The following is a 21,730-nucleotide window of genomic DNA, read 5'->3' on the forward strand; positions in this document are numbered from 1 at the left end:
CGCGGGAGAAGACGCTCCTCCCCGGCTTGCAAGGCCTCCGCTAGAGGAGCCTGTACGAGGAGGCCCGTCTCTTTCCCTTTCTCCTCCTCTCCTTTCTCGGCGTCCGCGGCCGAGCCCCGCCTCTCAGCCGGGCTGGGCGGAGGCAGAGCCAGCCCGGCAGCATGTGCTGAAGGCGCTGGGTGCTGGCCGAGCCCAGCCGCGTCTCCCTCTTCCCCTTCCTCCTCCTGCCGCTGCGCTTGCGAGGGACCCAGCACGGCCCGATGGCTACGGAGGCGGCGGCGGCGGCGGCGGGGCCCAGCGCCCGCCTGCCTTCGTCGCCCGCGCGGAGGGACTTCTACTGGCTCCGCTCGCTCCTCGCCGGAGGTAAACACGGAACAATCCTCTTTAATTGGTGGGCAGGGGTGGCGAGGCGAGGGGGCCGGCGGTCGCTTGGTGCTCGCACGACGCCCCCCCCAACAAAAAGAAAAATCAATGTTTTTGGACGCCCGGCTGCGTTTTCCCTTTTCGAGGGAAGCTCAGAATCCCTTTAACTCTGATCCGTGGAATTCCCACGATACGTTCGTCTTGGGGTTTTTGCTTACACGCGCCCACCGCGTTGCCCTTGACTCCGTTAGGCTCTCGTCGCTCTTCAAGGCTGCCTACTGTAGAGTTGAGAACCGAGGCGGAGCTTGTTCCTTGAAGGAGAAGCTATACTTATAGCCACGACACCTGTCCCGGGGTCGGATTCTGCTCTGCTTTGCCCCGACTCCTCCTTCCTCCCCGAGCTTTCTTGGTATAAATAGTAGATCGAACCGAGCTGATACGGCAGACTTAATGAAACTCTGAAAGATAGTGTCTATTTCCTAAGAACTTGACATGCATACCTGTATCTGTTCCTTAGGTAAGAAAGAGACATAATGTACTACAGGCAAACATCTTGAACCCTGCTTAATAACTGTTATCAGATTAATTGTAAGCAGAATCAACAATAAGCATAAGACAGCAGCTTGCTTTCCCCCCTAACCTTGAAAGATCTGACGTTCAAAGGTTATTTAAATGACAGTTGTAAAGTGGTAAGGAAAGAATAACTGGAGGTACCACTGTATTGCATCCTAAACTGCTTGCGAGCTTTTGTATCATTTGTAGTTGATCTGACTTGGAAGTTGAATGATACAGCACAGATGCAGCATAAGGCTCGGTGGTATGGTGATGGTTGAGAGTTAACATCTTGATACAACTTCTTTGTGGGAGGTGGACCTTTAACAGAAGAAGATACTATAAAAGAGCTGATCCATAATTACTGCTGAGCTGTACCAATATTTAGTGATTGATTTGGAAGGGCTGGAGTTGGTGAGCCTTATGAAAAAGTATTTGATGCCTTGATCTACTTGGCAAAGATACCTCTATACTTGCAATAAATTAAATAAATAAGTACACTACCTATAATGGGTTCTCTGTCTGCTGAATCACATGCCCATATTTCAAAAGAGTAGTCCTGTTGTAGCAAACACTGTTGTTAAGGTTTCATAAGATTCTTTATTGTTTTCATATGACCAGGAGTGTTAGGTTTTTCACAACCTAACAGAATCTCCACTGTAAGGTGAGGCATTCCTGGAAATGAACATCAGCATATATAGTACAATGAATCAGCTTTATGTTGCTAAAAGAAAATGGAACAGAATGTGAAACCTTGTGCATAGATTGCATAACATGACTACTTTGCCAGAGAGATAATGCCCACTGAGTGAGGGAAGCCATGCTTTTCAGGTATGGGATGAACCTTGAAAAGATAAAACTTTAAAAATAACTTGCTGAATGTTTGACATGCTGTAACATTTGGCAGTCAGCAAACAGAGTTGTTCATTTTTGTCTCTGAAAGGTGTTGCGGGATGCTGTGCCAAAACAACCATTGCGCCATTGGATCGAGTAAAGATTTTGTTACAAGCCCATAATCGTCATTACAAAAATCTTGGTAAGACAGTTTTCGTGTATTTTGCATTCTTGTATTTGTAAGGGAAGTATATTTCATTTCCAATTTACTGCAATATTGTCAGCAAATACAGCATTTGGAGGCAAATTTGTGTTTAATCCCTGTGCGTTTCAATGAGATTTCAAAGTTACCGTATTTTTTGCTCTATAAGACTCACTTTTTCCCTCCTAAAAAGTAAGGGGAAATGTGTGTGCATCTTATGGAGCGAATGCAGGCTGCGCAGCTGTCCCAGAAGCCAGAACAGCAAGAGGGATTGCTGCTTTCACTGCACAGTGATCCCTCTTGCTGTTCTGGCTTCTAAGATTCAGAATTTTTTTCTTCTTGTTTTCCTCCTCCAAAAACTAGGTGCGTCTTGTGGTCTGGTACGTCTTATAGAGTGAAAAATACGGTAAATTTTGCAAACCTTGAATTTGAAAGATAGGGTTGATACTGTTTTTTTCTCCACGGGTTAGATATACAGGCAGTGACCATTTTGTGCAGGGGTTCCATTCTCCCTCCCCATGTGCCATGTAGCACATATAAGTGCACCCTGCCCTGTTACTCCCCACTCCGCCCCCGTTATGCCCGTTTCCCTTACTCCTCCGTTCTGACCCATGTGTCAGTGATCACACATCCATTGGCTGGGCCTTACATGGTCACTGGCAGCACTTTATAAAAATGGCCCACATTTAGCCTAAACATGAATTTGGAGACTCACTTCTTCATGATTCTCCATATATTTTTTATGGTGCTAGTCATGCTAGTCATGCGCATAGCCAGGAAAAATTGAAGGTATAGTTTGACTCCTGTATTCTGATTCACAGTGAATGGAAGCCAGTAAACCCAATAAAACTCAGATCATTCTTAAAAGCATGGGGGAGATGTTCATGATGCCATATTTTAAGGTTAAGCTGCTCTCATTTGTTCCCCCATTTTGTATGACAGAATCAACATTGGCTTAGTATGATTACCAGTAGCCTTGTCTGAGGCCCTCAGCTGTGGGGACTTCACTCATTCTCCTCTCCAACTGCACATTGTCACTGACCTCACATGGATGTTGGAAAATCCCATTGAGTTATTTTACTCACCAAGGAGTGAACATAGTTGTACTTACTGTATTTACTTGAATCTAATGTGCACCTTTTTTGGCCAAATCACGTTGAGAAAATTACCGTATTTTTTGCACCATAACACTCACTTTTTTCCTCCTAAAAAGTAAGGGGAAATGTCTGTGCGTGTTATGGAGGGAATGCCTACGGGTGGCATGCCTACGGATTTTCCTCCTCTAAAAACTACGTGCGTGTTATGGTCGGGTGCGTGTTATAGAGCGAAAAATACGGTAAGTGCGCATTAGATTCAGTGGCACATTTACATTTGCCAGCAAATACTTTTTTTGGTTTCAAGGTTCTGAAAATTGTGGTGCACATTAGATTCGATGGCACATTATACTCAAGTAAATATGGTATTTCTGTGTAGCTAAGTGTAAGATTGGGAGAAGAGAGGCAAACTCCTAGTTTGCACACACTTCGACTTGATTGCCAAGTTTAGCTGAAATTGGTAAATGTTTTAGCACAATGTGATGAAAGAAGTTCTAAGGACACTCTATATTAAGAGGTCCTAATATGATATTACTTTGTCCAAATTGCCAATATGGTATAATGTAGCCCCCCCAAAAAAAGAATGCTTCTGTGTTTATTATAATTTTTTAGATCAGTTTTAAAATGTTTTGATTAACTAAAAAGGTGCACCATTTAAATCAGTAGATTAAAAAAAACCCTATTTTTAAATACATATCCTGATAGAAACTGCAGTTAGTGAATACTCCCTTAACAGGTGTTTAGTTTGGAATGTGTGTGAGAGAATGGGGAATGTTGCTAAAAAAGTCTGATACAGTGGTGCCCCGCAAGACGAATGCCTCGCAAGACGGAAAACTCGCTAATGAAAGAGTTTTCCGTTTTGGAGGTGCTTCGCAAAACGAATCTCCTATGGGCTTGCTTTGCAAGACGAAAATGTCTTGCGAGTTCCTGCGGGTTTTTTTTCCTTCCCCCCCCCTTTTTCTAAGCTGCTAAGACGCTTATCCGATAAGCCGCTAATCCGCTAATCTGTCAATGGGCTTGCTTCACAAGACGAAAAAACCGCTAGACGAAGAGACTCACAGAACGGATTCTTTTCGTCTTGCGAGGCACCACTGTATAGCACTTGTGTGCATAAACTAAAAACAGAGGGTTTTCTGTAGAAAGGTAAGTGGAATGAAAATATATCTTTTTATTTGATTCTAGCATGCTGAGGGTGTATTTGTTGCAGGCTTGCAAACATTCTAACTACATGTGTCCCTGAACACAGCAAGGTTTGTAGAAGTTAGGTGAGGCTGAGTAAATATCAGCACAGACTGTTTGAGCAAAGTCCTCCTCCACTGTTTATATGCCATTATCAGATGTCATTTTTCCTTCCTCCCGAGTTTTGAGATCCGACTTTCCCTTTTTATTTCTTCTTCCAGTTACTATTTTGGGGGGTTGTTAATAGAAATTTTGATTTAGTCTCTCATTTGTCCACTCACCATTTCTCTTCACTTTTCGGTTCTGTCAGCCTGTTTCTATCATTCCTCCTGCCTAGCTTCCTGAACATGCTGTTTATCTTATGATAAAATCTTCTTGTACTTTGTTGGATCGTTTAGCTATCACTTTCTGTTGGTTGGTCTGATCATTTTCTTTTTGTTTTCATCCTTTATTCATCACAGGCGTGATCTCTACATTGCGTGCTGTTCCCAAAAAGGAGGGCTACCTGGGATTCTATAAAGGAAATGGAGCAATGATGATTAGAATATTTCCATATGGTGCAATTCAGTTTACAGCATTTGGCCAGTATAAAAAGGTAGCTGCATTTAACTTCCCTGATGTCAGCTGTGGTTGGTTAATATGTATAAATTGACATATTTATTCTGTATAACTGCCAGTTGCCTTGTTTCTTTCCCCCTAAAAGAGTGATTTGAGTAATGCAATTACTTCCAGTTTTTTATGTTTATGCTGTAAACATCAAGACTGTTACCTCTGCAAGTCTAATTAAAAACTAAAATTGAACAGTATAACAGTAATGATGGGTTGAGTGAGGCCAAATAAACTTGAGCCCAGCAAGAGAAATTAAAGCAGGAGCGGCAAAAAAAAGCACTCTTGTTAGGGGCGTCGGGATATACCACAGCATTTTGTGGTCGGACATCACTTGTATAAATTGAAATATATTATGAGTTGCATAAAACTTGTTGAATTTCTTAACACCAGTTACCCTCTCTACATTATGGACATTTATAGACCTATAAATACGTTATCTATTTAAGCAAATCATTTTACATTTCATTCTATATATCATTAAAATGTCAAATATGTCTTTGTATGTAAATCACATAATCTGCACAAGTTGGCTCTTTCCGACTTCGATATGAAATGGAGCAATGGGAATATGCAAGTACAGTGGTACCTTGGTTTAAGAACAGCTTAGTTTATGAACAACTTGGTTTAAGAATGCTGCAAACCCGGAAGTAGGTGCTTTGGTTTGTGAACTTTGCCTTGGAATAAGAACATGTTTTGCTTCCTGTTAAGTGTGTTCCATTTGTAAAGTGAGTCCCCCACTGCTTTGGGAAAGCACACCTTGGTTTAAAAACTGACTTCCAGAACGGATTAAGTTCGTAAACCAAGGTACCACTGTACCAATTTCTAAATAACTGTTTATCCCAAATGCTTACATATGGTATAAAATGGATAACAGCATATATAAGAGTAGTGTTTGAGATACAACACAGCCTTTTCTTTAGTGGTGTTTACCTTTGGAATTCTCTGCACCTGGAGAGCTGCCAGGCTGCTTCTCTTTCCGTAGATCAGTGGTTTTCAACTAGTGTGCTGTGGCACCCTGGAGTGCCTTGAATGATGGTTAGGGGTGCTGCATGGTGCCTCTGGGAAGCACCTCTCTTTGGGGTGGCGGGGGCAAGGGGAAGGGTATCAGCTCAGAGACCAGGGACTGCAGCAGCAGCAGCTGCCCAGAGGACTCCCAAGGAGAGGGGAGGAGGCTGAGGGAACACTCCACAAGGGAGGGGTGTTTGAAAAGGGGTGAGGGGCTGCCATCTCTGCGGGCAAGGGGTGACATAACTGGGCTCCTGAGCTCCTCAGGGGTGCTGCAGAAAGAATGTACCGTATTTTTCGCCCTATAGGATGCACTTTTTCCCCTCCAAAAATGAAGGGGAAATGTGTGTGCATCCTATGGGGCAAATGCAGGCTTTCACTGAAGCCTGGAGAGCGAGAAGGGTCGGTGCGCACTGACCCCTCTCGCTCTCCAGGCTTCAGGAAGCTATCCGCAAGCCTTGGGAGCCCGCGGGAGTTCCTGCCGGGCTCCCACGGCTTGCAGAGAGCTGCCTGCATCCCGAAGCCTGGGCGCGCTGAGCAGTCGCGCCCGGGCTTTGGGTAGCTCTGTGCAAGCCGCGGGAGCCCTCCCACGGCTTGCAGAGAGCAGCCTGTTCTGGGGGCTGGGGTCGGGGGAAGCTCGGGCTTCCCCCGCCTCAGCCCCGCGCCTGGGGGGGAAATAATTTTTTTTCCCTTTATTTCCCCCGAAAAAACTAGGTGCGCCCTATGGGGCGAAAAATACGGTAGTTGGTCAAGGGAGCTGTGGACCCAAAAAGGTTGAAAACCTCTGCTATAGATCGATGAAGGTTTTTCCCAGCTATTGGGGATATGGAATCACTGCTATTGGTGCACTTAGGAACTTAGTACTGGAACGAGGGGTGGGGTGGAGGGGAATCATGAGGTTTGCAGAATTGCAATGCATTTTTCAAACATACAAAAAAACCTCCTAAGTAGCAAAAGAAAAAAAACAAAGACAATTAGCTGTCGAAGGATATGATGCACCCCCCCCCCATATTTGATGCGCTGTGTTCACTTTAATCAAAACTTTTCTTTTGTAAGACATCGCAAAAAAATCAAAATCAGAAATTGGAGCCCCCAAAGTGGTGCCCATCAGATGCCTCCTTGGTAACTGCCAAGTCTCTTTACGCCTCTCATTATTTAATTACTGGTCTGGGGACTTTTTTTCCTTGTTTGTTTAAATGGGAGGATTGTCTGCTTTGGGGATGTTGCCTGCTTTATTGTTTGTTTTATTTTTTGAGGTGGTTTAGTTGTTTTGCCTGGGTTCCTTTGTTTGGTTATGACAATGGGAGGGATGTCTGAGCATTGCCAGCTTTTCTGTGTAATGGGTACTTTGTGGTGCCTGCAAGATTCTTTGATTTCAAAAGACTCTCCCAGGCCTGAAACAACTTCTGATCTATGGGAAGAAAGCAAGTTTATGACAAATCCTAGCACTACAGGAAACCAATGAATAAACCAATAAAATAAAAATAAGACTGTAGTACTGTCAGACAGCAAGAACTGGCATTGCTATAACATAAACCAAAATGAAAATAGTTTATTAAGATATCAGTTGTATATAAATACCTTAAAATAAAATAAATATAAGGGTGTTGTTTTGCCACCCTGGTTGCCTTTGGGAGGAAGGGTGGGATATAAATTAAATAAGAAATATAGTAAAGTAGTGTTGAGACTGTTATTTAAAATGTAGTCAGAAGCATTAAACTATTTGTGTTTGTTTTCAATCTGCTGACCAGTGAAGCTCACTTAAAGTGTGCTGAAGGATTATTGTTTTTTCACTCTATATATTTGATCTTTTCATAGATGATAAAGCAGAAGCTTGGCATTTCTGGGCATATTCACCGGTTAATGGCTGGATCCATGGCAGGTATTGCCTTCTTATGTATATTTAACTATTCTTTTGTTTTGCTTGCCAATCTTTAAATTGCAATTTAGTAATCAAAGTCCAAGCTAAAGGCTGTTGTCTTTAATCAGTTAAAGTTAATAAAATAGGTAATAGAATCATAGAATTGTAGAGTCCAAACGCCTGCAGTGCAGGAATCCCTTTATCCACGTGGTGCTTGAACCTGCGACCCTGAGATTAAGAGTCTCCTAACAGCATCCAAATCCATTTGCATGATCAGAAGTGGCTATAAAACTTTCTGAACAAGAAAGCTGTGGTTTACATGCTCTCCCACTCTTTCCTGATGGCTGTAGCAAGCAGGGCATACACAAGTATATAGTCAGAATTCCTTTCCAGTGGTAGCCACCTATGTGCTTCTGAGAAGTTCACAAGAAAGCCATGTGTTCTTCACCTTTGGATAGTCAGAGGGTCATGGTTGCATTTTTGCTTACCCTAGCTATTAGCCAGTCATAATTCCACATTTGTATAGCCCCCTTTTAAAAAAGCCATTTAGGATGTCTTGCATGATGAAATACTTGGATTTTATCTTTCCCAAGTCCATTGCTAATCAATTTCATTTGGGTATCCTTGAATGCTAGTATTAAACAGGGAGAAATATCTCCCCACCCCAATTATAGTTTGTTAGGCATCATAACAAGGTAAATGCTCCTGAGGTCTATTTTAACTACGTCATAATCCTCATGGATTGAAATAGTTGGTTAGAGCATCTTTTCCCTCTACATAACAGTACACCAAACTGCAACACGTGGAAATAATTTCACAAGGAACTACATATTTATGGTCTCTGAAATTTATGTGTAAGCCGAGGAATAGAAAGGGGTAAGAGAGAGAAATAAAAAGGAGAAGGAAATAGAAAGGTAAATTCACTGCCAAGAAATTATGGGGTAGCAATAACACCTTTCCTGGTGTAGCTGGCAGGGCACATCTAGTGCAGATGGAGATCTAATGTATTATATAAGAAATGAGCACATGAACAGTCTTCACATTTTTAGGTATGCTGCAAGAGTGGCCTGGATAATATTAATATGGAAGGAAGAATGAAAACACACTGAATGTGAATTTGAGGTTTTGTATTAGTGGTGCTAACACTAATGTAGTTTGAGCATTAGAAATGCAGAGAAAACTTGTGAAAACTTCCATGGTTCTTGTTTCATTTCATTTCACTTTTAATTTGTATACTGCCTTTCTTTATTACTATACACAAGTTGGTTTACAAGCTGAAGAAACAACAAAGATCGCGCAACTTATTAACAACCTGATCCAATACAGAAATGTCAGAATTAAACATATTTAAAATAGACTTGTATCAAATAAAGTAATATTCAGTAATCCATTAGAATATAATACTACACAATAAAAAAAAATAATATATCAGCAAAAAATAATTAAACAGAAATTCACTCTTAACAATTATAATAATTAATTTCTAAACTCTAATCAGTTAAAAATGAAAGCAAGTCACAGTGCATAAATTAACACAAAACAAATTGAGAAGTAAAGACACAAATTGAGAAGCAAAGATGCATAAAATTAACCCCCCCCATAGTCATCCTTCTAGCACTAGGGGGGGAAATTCCTTTGCATCAAGGCTATGGGGGGGGGGGGCGCCAAGAAAAGTCTGTTGTAATGCGTCTTTTCGAAGTAGCAAAGATAAACATTATGGGGAAAACTTTCCACCCTGGATTTCCTGAGTCCTGTGTAATTCAAATCTTGGTAGTAACTCTTCATTGGGGGATAATTGCCTTAGTCTCCTTTAAGGAAAAAACAACTAGACTGAAGCAGAGGGGAAAACATGATTTCAGCTATTCAAAACACAAGTGCCCTTCATCCCAGGCATTTTGAGAACAAAGGGATTTAAGCCTTCCAAATGCAAAAGCAGGAAAAAGTACCAAACACATATGGTTATGCTGGCTTCATTTCCTGGGGGTGGGGTGGGGATAGTGTGCTAGTTTAAGCATATGAAACATGCACATTTTAAAAGTGTCATTCCAAGTTGCAGTGATTTTAAGGAAGCAGCTTAGGTCTTAACCAGAGTGTGACTTAACTGATTCCTGAAAGTTCTGCATGACGTCATTCATTCCTCTGTGCAGCCTCCCTGACTTTAGCATGTTACTTGCATAAAAATTATCTGTGTTCCCAACTCTTCAGAGAAGTTACTTATAAGCATGAAAGTACAAGTCCTCCAAATGTGAAAACAAGGTTGAGTTTAAAAAATCACCCTGTATTTAAAGGACCCTTTGTGTTTTTCTGTTAGCGATGTTCTTGATATTGGCATGTCATAACTGTGTTGCCCAGTTCAGGTTGTATTTGTGGTTTTTTTTGTTTTGAAGGTATAACTGCAGTAATTTGCACTTACCCTCTTGACATGGTGAGAGCACGGCTGGCATTCCAAGTAAAAGGGGATCACACATACACTGGAATTATTCATGCATTCAAGACCATTTATACAAAGGTAGCTTGTTTATCTCTTTTGTTTTAGTGCTATTGTGTTGCTGGTTTCTGAGGCTAATAATTTTTTTTAAAAACAAGCTTTTAAGGATCTTGAAACAGCTGTTCTGTGTATACATCTCTCACTCTGTGAGAGATGCTGTTTGTGGCAGAGTGAAAAATACAGTTTTGAAAATGATACTGCTCATGAGATTTGATAGTGGTTCACAACATAAAACAATAGAAACATTTATATTTTAAATGTTATGATTATCTGTCAGCCCTCTTGTGTGGCTGTGCCCTAGAATGCACCCTAAATCATAGTAACAAATAAAACCATTCCTAGTAAACAGCAAAATCGGCAAAACAAACTGAACAAGAGCATGCAATAGTAAAAAAAAAAAGCATACTCTTAAGTCATCAACTCTTTGGAAGTACAATAGAAGACACAGTTTTGTCTTTTTGGGAGAGAGTTTCAGAGCAGTGAGGCTGCCTCAGAGCACCAAACTAGGTGCACACATGCTTAATAAACATGTATACCTGTGTACCTCTAGGAGCAACTCCACCCCCATCATTCTGAGATCCACAACTGGGTTTGTCCCTGAAAGTTTGGATCAGATCACAAAATTTGCTTATAAAGAGACACCTTTTAAAAAAAAACAAAAACCTGACCAAAAGGAAAAGACTGATTTCATTTACATGTGCAAAACATCACTCTAATCTAATGTATATGTGCACTTTGTACTCAGTGCAATTAAATATTTGTTGTTTGTTTGTTCTTTTCATCATTGGCTTACTCCAAAAGGAAGGTGGTTTGCAAGGATTTTATCGAGGGCTTACGCCAACAGTTGTAGGAATGGCTCCATATGCAGGTGAGTTGAACTTGAATGAGAGTCTTTCCCAGTGAACCACTTGGTGTTTAATTTTGATTCGCAAAACTGTTCACATTGCTGCTGTTAAAATAAAAATTGCACATGTTTAGTGGTGCTAGGATTTGCGTAGATACCAGCAGAGAAGGTTGTTGCCGGGAATTTATTATATAATTATAGTGACTTGTTTGTGGAACGTGCCCCCCAACTAGTACAGATGTACACTGAGAGCCATCTATAAAATGCTCTACTGACTGTCCTTTGTTGTCCTAACAGTCTGAAAGATCTGCATAAGCACAAAATCACTGGTAAAGTAAACAACTATTACAGACTGTCAACAAAAATGGAAATATGCATTCTTATAGCCACATGGAGTCTCTTTTTTCTTTGAATTTTAAGCAATGTTCTTGACATCTATTCCACTATGCATTCTAGTATTTATAAGGGTTGTTTTTGCACCAGTCTATCTGCACTTGTATATTCCTCAATTCTGAAACCAATTGTACGGTTCCTGTTGCCCTTTGTCTTGACTGCTGGTGTTGATTTTGAGTATCTCCTATCACTTTTATCTTTCATTTGTAGTGGGGAAGGTAGTTTTCTAATATCAATACATGTTTCACTGCACCTGGAATAGACTGAAAGGTGTAGCATGGCGTTTACATATTCATTTCCTTTCCAGAAGCATTTTAACTCTTCCCCATAACACCCGTTTGAAGTTTTTCTCACCTGCCTATCTATCAGTACTAAGTGCCTTCAAGAACCCCAGCCTGGTTCTTATCATTAGATCCCCCTGCTGAGCCCCTCACTCTTCCAAAGTAAAGATAGAACTCTTCTCATCCTTAGGCACCTATTTATTTTTTATTCTGGTTCAGGGTTCCTGTCACCCTTCTTAATTTCTGGCAGGTAGGGACCTTACCTACTCTGTTGCTTAGTATAGCACCTCTTTCTGACTTCCCACTGTGCAAATTACCCATAGACAACCTCCTGTCCTCCCCCCTTAACTCTCTCTCAGACTGGTTCCCTTTAGCCAGAGCTTACCAACCTTCCTTCTGCTTGCTATTTCATTTACCACAACTACTTCCCTGCAAAGTTTCTCAGCCCATAGTTGCCCATTCTTGCCCTCTCCTATTCACCATCAAGCTTCTTCCTCCTTATTTGGCCCCCTGCTTCCGTATATGCACATAGTCTCCTTCTTCCATACACACATTCTTCTTCCTTCTCCCTCCCCCCCCCTCTCTCTGTCCTCACACACACATTTACAGTGGTACCTCGGGTTAAGTACTTAATTCATTCCGGAGGTCCGTTTTTAACCTGAAACTGTTCTTAACCTGAAGCACCACTTTAGCTAATGGTGCCTCCCATTGCTGCTGCGCCGTCAGAGCACAATTTCTGTTCTCATCCTGAAGCAAAGTACTTAACCCGAGGTACTATTTCTGGGTTAGCGAAGTCTATAACCTGAAGCGTCTGTAACCTGAAGTGTATGTAACCCGAGGTACCGCTGTACATGCTTCGGTTCCCAAGGTGCTACTTTGAGTCATTCCTCAAGGTCTCTCCAAAGCACCATAGGAACTGTGGTGCCTGGTGCACCTCACACCCCAATTAAAACTCTGAAAATACACAACCCAACATAATTCCCACATCCCGGATACTTTGTGCCAGATTACGGCGTTGGTGTCAGATGCAAGTGATAAACAAAAACAAAGATTGGTTCTTCAATACATACTTGACAACAATTTCACAATGTGACTATCCTCAAACAGAGAAGATATGACTCAGCTATGACTAAGCCAGAGCTTTCCAGACTTTTCATGTTGGTGACAGACTTTTCGTGACACAGTAACACAGTTTTACTATCAAACCAGAGGTTAAACTCACCCCTTTCCAGCCCCGGGAGGAGCACGGGGAGCGTTCACGTGACATACCTACACACTACAGCCAACACACTGGTGTTGTGACAGAGTTTGGAAAGCTTTGATAAGTATCATTGATTTTTTTTCCTCCATGAGGAAAGAGCTTGGTGCAAGCTCTACACTCCTTTTTATATTTGAGTTTTAACTGTGCTTAACCTTTGGTTGGATTGTGCCTTTGTTGTTGATGTAGCTTGTTGTGGTATTGTTTCCATTAAAGTTACATTTTTCCCTTTCAGGTTTCCATTAAAGTTACATTTTTCCCTTTCAGGTTTCTCATTTTTTACCTTTGGTACCTTAAAGAGTGTGGGACTTGCCCAAGCGCCTACCCTGCTTGGGAAGCCTTGCTTAGATAATCCTGATGTCTTAGTTTTGAAAACTCATGTAAATTTGCTGTGTGGTGGCATAGCTGGAGCAATAGCACAGACAATATCGTAAGTTTTTCTAGTATTTTACTGCACTGAATTGTTAGGATAGCTTGCATTAGTATTGTAAGTAAACAAAATTCCTACCTTGGAAATCATGAAATTTTAATTTTGTCATAATCTAAGGCATCAGCCACACCTTTGCGGTATGGGAAGAAAGCCTATTGCTCAATTTAAAATGGGGCAATAATGCGCCAGGCAAAAAGAAACTTTCATACTATAATAGTAAAGAACAGTATATTATGGCATTTGACACCAGAGATATCTATTTTCAGGTCTCGTCCTATGTTTTGTGATTGCATTTTTTAAGGTTTCAAACTGTTTTTTGTATTGTATCTTAAATTGTTGTAATCCACTTTAGGCTGAACCTTAGGCTGCTGCTGTTGCTGCTGATAATCATGATGATGATAGATGCTGCTGACAGCATATTGTATTCTGCAAAAGTTTTTGAAGGCTGCAACTCTTATTCATTATGACTTCCTTCAAAAACATTTGAACTGATCAGTTTGTTTATTGATAAGAGTGCAGTCCATTAGGCAACTGCTTTCTCTGTCAATTTAGTAAAACTGTACTATTCCAGCTGGAAGTTGGAAAATCATAATCTTTATACAGCAGTGATAATGTGAGTTATAATAACTTGTATAGTTGTCAAATTAAACCTCTGGGAGGATCAGAGAATGGTTGGAGTACCTCATACTACCAATTTGCTAAGCCAAGCCTATCTGCACTTGATCAATGACTAAAAGTCCCATGTAAGAGCAGTGCACAAATATAATAAAAAAACTAAAAAGCTAGACCCCAGAACATGTTGTTTTCCAAGGAAGGGTTTTCAAAATCCAACTTTAAACGTGAGAAAGTAAAACAAACCTTAATAAGGCTACAATCCTATTCCCACTTGCCTAGGAGTAAGCCCTATTGAACTTAGTGGGACTTATTTCTGAGTAGAAATGTTTAGGATTGCACAGTAAATATGTATTGTGACATACAATAAATGTTTTTCCAATATAGTATTTATGAATTACATAGGCTGGCATTCACATTAAAATGTATTTTAATTTTCTCAGTTTAAGTATTAGACTGAGAAAATTAAAACACATTTCTCTGTATCCTTACCTATCATTCCTTTTTTTCCAAGGAGCACATGGTAGCATAAATAAGTTCTCTCCCCATTTTATCCTCACAACAGCCCTGTGTGGTAGGCTAGGCTGAGAATTAATGACTGACCCAAGGCCACCCAATGAGTTTCATGGCTGAGTGAGGATTTGAATCTGGCTCTTATGTAACACTAACTGCTAAACCACACTGGCAGTACAGGGTGTTAAGAATTTTAGATGCTGCTTTAAATATTATAAGTCAGAAATTTTAAAAAAAATGAGCTGCAAAGGTGTTCCACACAACTTCATGCCAGTGAGTTCCATTATTTTCCCCCTGGCATCTCCTTTTCACATATAATATGTTAAGTTGTGTGATGGGCAGGTATGTTACTTTTTTTTTACTATGGTGTCAGTAAAGGAGGTGTAAGCATGTGCTTTCATTGAGAGAGCTGAATACGAGGGATTTAAATGCTTAATTTGGGCTGGTTTGTGGCCTTTTTCTGTTTACTTCATCCAGTGCAAATGTGGTATTGAGCCTTAAACCTTGTTTTTACACAAACCATATTTAGCTTCAGAGATTATATTTCTATGAAACTGAATACATATTTGTTTGATTTTTTGTGTTTATTTTTCTGATAACTTTAAGTAGCATAAACTTGAACCTCCTATCTTCTTGTAAAGGAAACCCTAATGTAAAGAAGTTCATAGTTCTGTAAAAACAGTTTGTGCTTAACATGCAAAAAATCATAGGCTCTATCCTCAGCATCTCCTTTCTAAAAAAAATGTGTGGGAGATCTTCGACATTGGAACTAGGTAATACCTTTGCCTGAGACCTAGAACAGCTGATTCTAGTCAGAGTAGATACTGTATTTACACGAATCTAATGTGCCATCAAATCTAATGCGCATCTCAATTTTCAAAACCTTGAAACCAAAAAATTATTTGCTGGCAAATGTAAATGCACCATCAAATCTAATGTGCATCCTAATTTTCGTGATGTAATTCGGCCAAAAAAGGTGTGCATTACATTCGAGTAAATACGTTAATACTGGGATAGGTTGACTAATGATCTGATTTAGTATAAGACACCTTCATATGTTCCACACAGTTCTTATTTCTCATATGAATTTCCTTTAACTGTATTTCATTGTGCAAATACTTTCAGCACTGTGGGTTTTTTTTTAATTTTTAATTTATTGTACAACAAAAAGCAGACAATACACACAAAGAAAAAAGCAACAACACACAAAGAAAAACAAACAACAAAATAATGTAGGTTCAACACAAAGAGCTTGTTTTGGGGAAAAAACCCATCTTTTTCTTCCCAGATATCCTCTTGATGTAACACGTAGACGAATGCAGTTGGGAGCAATACTTCCGGAGTCCGAAAAGTGCCTGTAAGTTTAGTTTAGTGCCTTAAATGAAATTGAAAACTGATATCTTATTCTGCTACTTTATAATAAAGGTAAAGGTACCCCTGCCCATACGGGCCAGTCGTGTCCGACTCTAGGGTTGTGCGCCCATCTCACTTAAGAAGCTGGGGGCCAGCGCTGTCCGGAGACACTTCTGGGTCACGTGGCCAGCGTGGCGAAGCTGCTCTGGCGAGCCAGCACCAGCACAGCACACGGAAACGCCGTTTACCTTCCCGCTATAAAGCGGTACCTATTTATCTTAGCTTACCCTGCCGCGGGGATTCAAACCGCCAACCATGCGATCGGCAAGTCCTAGGCGCTGAGGTTTTACCCACAGCGCCACTCGCGTCCCTCTATAGCTCTTTACAATTTTAGCATCCTTTTCTTGTCCTTTGGTTAAAAGATATATATTATTTGCAAAGTTACGAAATTTATACCAGTCAAGGATGCATTTTGGCAAATTTCTACAGTGGTACATTCAAAAAAAGTGGGTAGAGATTTGTTCTCAGTGTATGATCCTAATGCATCAGTTTCCTTCCATCACGTCTTATCCTTGATGTAGAGATGGGATTTTGTCAGTTTTTAATAGGCTGTGTCACTATATGAACCATAGTGGACCCAAGTTTTCAAAAACAGCAGATGAAAGAGGTCTAAGTTGGTTTCTGGACTGTGTCCCTTCAGACTACAGGTGGGGATTCATTCACATAACAGTTGGTGGCGTCTCCATACACAACTGGCATGTCAGCAAGAATTCTCGCCTTAGTCACCCTTCCGAAATGCTGGTTGGTTCTTCCATATAACCTGCACATAGAATTGAGATTCAGTCCCTTCAATCAAATCCCATCTGCCGTTTAAAGTGATACAGTCCTGAAACAGGCTTCCCATTGCATTTCCACCCCTCCAAAATGATTAACAGTTCATTATGTTGTGCACCTCAGAGGCAGTTCAACTGTGCTGTAAGGAGAAGTGGCTGCCACAAATGACTGGTCTAGTATGCATTCTGGGGTTGCAGAATAGCAGCTCTGAGCCACAGGCCACAAATTAGAAATGAAGACTTCTTGATGCATTGTGGCTAGAGTCCTCAACAAGCCTTTGGTGATTTTTGTCCTAATCGTTATCGGACTTGAATTTTTAAAATATGTTTTTATTGTTAAATTGCTTCAGGATGTTTTTTGGAAAGCGATTGATTGATTGATTGATTTGGATGTGAAGGCCCAGGACTTCCCATAGACTATTCCTCATATCCTGTTTTCATCTCTCTCTTTAAATTGCTGACAAGAAACAGCCTGCTACAAAACTAAGGCAGTTATGCTTTTTGAGGTTGCAACCCTATACAGTATGCATTTACCTGGGAGTGAGCTCCACTAAGATAACTGGATCTGAGGAAGCATTGATAGAATTGCTCTGTAAATTTCATAAATATGCCAAATACAACAATCTTACTGGTTTATTACTTTATAAATAATGCATTTTGTTACAGTACAGGTCAGATAAGAAAATGAATATTGCATAGACTTCCTAAGGGAATAAACATTTTCCTCATGACTCCAAATTTTCCAGAAATTTTACATTTTTGGGTAGTGTTCTATGTAATTTTTACTAATTTCCGTGTAACTTTTCCGGGAGACTTCCTGGTGGATTGTGTTGCTTGTTATGGTGGATTGTGTCCTAGTTCGTAAGTAGGAGATGTGGGACGGTTGGATTTTCAACCTAAAGCAACAAATATTTGTGCCTTTTCTGCATGCTATATTTCTTATGTCCTTTCCGTATGTTAACAAAGAGACCTAATCCACAACTTGACAAAGTTTTGCACCCTCCTTTTAACAACCACCTTGCTTTTTCCCCCGTCCAATTTCCTGTGCTGCATGAGTGAAAACATTTTGTAGCAATTTTTAGTAACCAGTTTGTAAAATTCAAATATTGTGTAGTAGTTTCTAGATTTTTAAACCATTCTTGAAAGTGAATAGTAAAGCTTTCATTTTAAGTATATTAAAATCTACTCTGTTCTGTTTCTAGTACAATGGTACAGACACTGAAGTATGTTTATGGAAATCATGGAATACGAAGAGGATTATACCGAGGATTATCCCTGAATTATATTCGGTGTATTCCTTCACAGGCTGTCGCCTTCACCACCTACGAATTTATGAAGCAGTTCTTGCACCTCAATTAAAGACTCTTAAATTTTACTGAAAAACAATTCTTGTTTTTGTATTGTATTTATCTGTGAAAATTCCCTTGGGAATCACTGGTTCTTATAGTGCTTTCTTTACCAGAAGAAGTATAGCATGTAAATGGGACAGAAGTTGAATAAGTTCTTTGTTATGCATACATACAGTGTGGAAGGTCACTGATGGAAATAAAAATAAATTGGGGAATTTACTGTGAAAAGTAAACCAATTTTAGAAGTTCCAAATGATTGTTTATTTTTTAAAAAATCCATTTCAATAGGTTTGCTTTCATTTTTTTAATTGGAGAGTTTAAGTATCTGCTTTTCTAAAGGGTTGACAATATACCTTAACTAAAACATAAAAGTAATTGTAGATCCGCTTGGAAACCCATTTTAATGAATTCACTTTGACTTGCTTTCATGCAATTAAGTTTAAGGTTCTGCTGTGCTTCTGCAGTTAACATGCCAATTACTTCAGAATTTATTAATGTAATCTCATTCATGGATTACAGTCCCTTCATTTTATTTTCAGATTTTCTAGTAGCTAGAAAGTATATAATTTCACAATTTATTTCCATGATACAGATCTCCCTGAGTGGGAACTCAAAAGTGGTGCTCGGTTTCTTCCAAGGGGTTTGCAATACTTATTTTTTGTCTTTGAACTGTTCATAATGCTGCTTTAGAAACTTCTGTTAGAGGTTGGAGTAGATGTGATATAGAAGATCATGTGATGTTTTGGGGCTTGCTTTTAAAATTGGGAAAGTGGTGCTCTAGGAGGCTGTGTTTAGGCATTTCCTGCAGTTTATCCCCCCCCCCCTTGCCCCACAATAAAGCTGATACAAGCTTCATGGGATGCAGGAGAGTAAGAAACAGCATCACTGAACTTCAAATCAGCCACATGGAGTTCTTGGATATAAAGCAAGCATAGGTGATTTTTGTCATGCCTCTCCCATTTCATTTCTATTTTGCCCCTAGAACACTTTGTCATTAAGCTCTGGGAACTGTTTCCAAGAAAGTAAGTCTAAAGCCTTATTGGACTCCTGGAATTCCATGACCTTTTGGATACTGGATCTTACTTTTCTATATGACACACCTCCCCATTCTAGTCATGCCTACTCAGAAGCAAGTCCCACTGAATTCAGTGGAGCTCTCAGGTAAACGGGTACAGGCAGTAGCCTAAAGAAGCCTATCATTAACCCAGCACTATCCAGCGGTTCTCAACCTGTGGGTCCCCAGATGTTGTGGGACTACAACTCCCATCATCCCTGAGCTCTAGCTAGGGGTGATGGGAGTTGTAGTTCAACAACATCTGGGGACCCACAGGTTGAGAAAGGCTGCTTGAAACCCTTTCATGCCATTTCTGACTTCTCTCTGATGTGTCTGTATCACCTGACCCCTCTGCTTTCCATGTGTTGGAGGGGGAACTTTTACAGTGGGGCGGCTTCCTGATGCATATATTCACCCTCCAATGCATAGAAGGTGGAGAGTCTGGGGGAGGGGACATGCGGGGGAAGAGGTACAGTCTTACTCCCCCCTCTCACAAACATGAGCAATTGCACAGATGCTATGTGATTAATTAGGAAACACATTTAAAATGTGCTTTAACTTGTTTTAAGCTGCTGTTGATTTGGATTTGATTTATATGATTCAGTACTTCTACAATGGTAGGGGGCATGAGGAAACAGAAATGAACTTTATGGGTCCAATATTAAAAGTACACAAGGCTATTGAAAGTTGAGATTCTCCTACAATTTATAGCAGTCTTCACGAAGCAGGGGCTGATGGGAGTTGGCACCAGGTTGGTTAAGGCTGATTGATAGCACTTCATCTAATGCTGTATCTATATGAGTAAGCAGGGTCCTATCCTCGCATGGATTTTGTTTTGGTAAGATTGAGAACATCTAAAACATTTTACGTACGGACCAAGATGCGCACACTTCTGCTGGAAGGTTAATGAATACTTTTACTACAAGGCCACCTTTCCTGAACAAGCAGAAATTTGCAGCTTTAACTACTTGCTATGTTTCCCCCATGCAGCCTGTATTACAAAGATGAAGAACCTGTTCTTCTCCAGATGTTGATGGACTCCAATTCCAGTAAAAAGTGATCCGGGATGAAAGTTGTAGTCACAGAGTTCTGGAGGGCCATAGGTTCCCCATCCCTGCTGTATATTCTACTGCACTGAGTGATTTTCTTCTTCTGTGCCTTCTATTATGGCTTCTCTGGTAATAGGATGCAACTTTATTAATTCTTCACTTATCTCTCAGTGTTGAAAAAAGTCTACTCAGCAGTGGGAGCTTGGGCTTTTCAGTAAAGTTCTAGCCACATTGCATGATGACGTGGGGGTGGCATATCCTATTTTGCTGCTTGAGGCTGTCTGTGCCCCCCCCCCCCCGCTGGTGCAGAAGCATCAATGCTGATTTCCAGTAAGATTTTGCAATGCTGGCATTGCTTCTCCCCCAGTGGTGGAGGTGGCGGGGCTTCCACCCTGAGGTGGCGGCATCACCCCACCTAATGGCTGGCCCGGCCCTGAGATTACAGCTTTGCTGTCCACTGTTGGTTTGGCTATGTCTTTTTTTTCAAGAGGACCTGCCCACTTTTTGCAACAAATCCTACCTATTTTGCCTATTGGTTTTATGGATAGGTCAGTTTTAGGAAGCCTGGATAAGTGTCTTCCCTTTCAATAGCAGCCTTCCAATTTCACCTTCCTATTGCTAGGAACAATTTGTATGTCTTGGTTATTTTTTAAAAATGGGTTTATTTGATTAAGAGAGTCTGATTTTGCCAAACTTAAATGCTAAAGCTTTTGCAACACTTCTCAAAATGTTTTATGTAAAGCGATATAATTTATTTTTTGTAAATATTGTATATGGAGTATGAAACTGGTAAGAGCTATGTTACCAAATCTAGCAGCAGCTGTAAAAATTGCTTTTAGTAATAGTCCATAGCTGGGACATAACAAGTTCTGTGGTTTGGCATTTTTTATTTTATTGAAATATGTGTCTTTTGACATTTGATATTATTATTGTCCAAGAGATGTATCTATTTTATTTTAAACTGAAATGTCTTGAATAGCAATATGACTAAGCATACCAGCCAATATAAAAGCATGTGTTTGGAATTTTATATTTTTTTCTGTTTTATGCGGTTTTAAAATGTTTGATGAAACAATATTAAAGTGACTGCAGTTAATCTCTGGCCTTATTTGTGATTTTTTAAAATGAAAACTTAAAGGTGTACTGTATCTTCTAAACATCTTAAAAATTTTAAAAAGTATGATCATTAAGAAGACAATTGAGGCTTTTATACAAAAAAACCCCTTTGCATCAAAGTTCATGTGCCACAAATTACCCAGTAGAACTTATTTCTAAGTAACTGCTCAGAATGGCAACAACATAGTTGACAATATTGCTTGCTTTTCTTGGGCTGACTGTGGAGCTTTCTTTGATTCTTGTAATCCGCTTTTCTCTTGAATGTTTGGCCCCTTTCCAGCGGCTTAGTAAAGTTACTATTGGAGAACAGTGTGTAGATCCTGTAGTCACTAAATTTATAATCAAACGCTTTTTTAAAAGACTTTTTATAACAATGAAATGTAATGGATTTCATGTGACAATCATGCTTTCGAAAGATACTTAGCATTTTTACTGCAAGTAAGAAACATTAAAAAGTT

At 40.1% G+C, this 21,730-nt stretch overlaps 1 protein-coding gene across 1 annotated transcript; it reads left to right on the forward strand.

Annotated features, from left to right (window-relative positions):
* Window positions 1-123: 123 nt before the first annotated feature.
* On the forward strand, window positions 124-18,319 carry SLC25A16 (solute carrier family 25 member 16). Its single transcript, XM_081006066.1, has 9 exons — window positions 124-363; window positions 1,859-1,951; window positions 4,686-4,819; window positions 7,657-7,720; window positions 10,087-10,208; window positions 10,989-11,055; window positions 13,231-13,393; window positions 15,807-15,875; window positions 17,907-18,319. The coding sequence occupies exons 1-9, from the start codon at window positions 261-263 to the stop codon at window positions 18,061-18,063; spliced, it is 972 nt and encodes a 323-aa protein (XP_080862192.1). The 5' UTR covers window positions 124-260; the 3' UTR covers window positions 18,064-18,319.
* Window positions 18,320-21,730: the final 3,411 nt, after the last annotated feature.

Source organism: Podarcis pityusensis (genome assembly GCF_964106645.2).
Source record: "Podarcis pityusensis genome assembly, chromosome: 5".
Classification (NCBI taxonomy): domain Eukaryota; kingdom Metazoa; phylum Chordata; class Lepidosauria; order Squamata; family Lacertidae; genus Podarcis; species Podarcis pityusensis.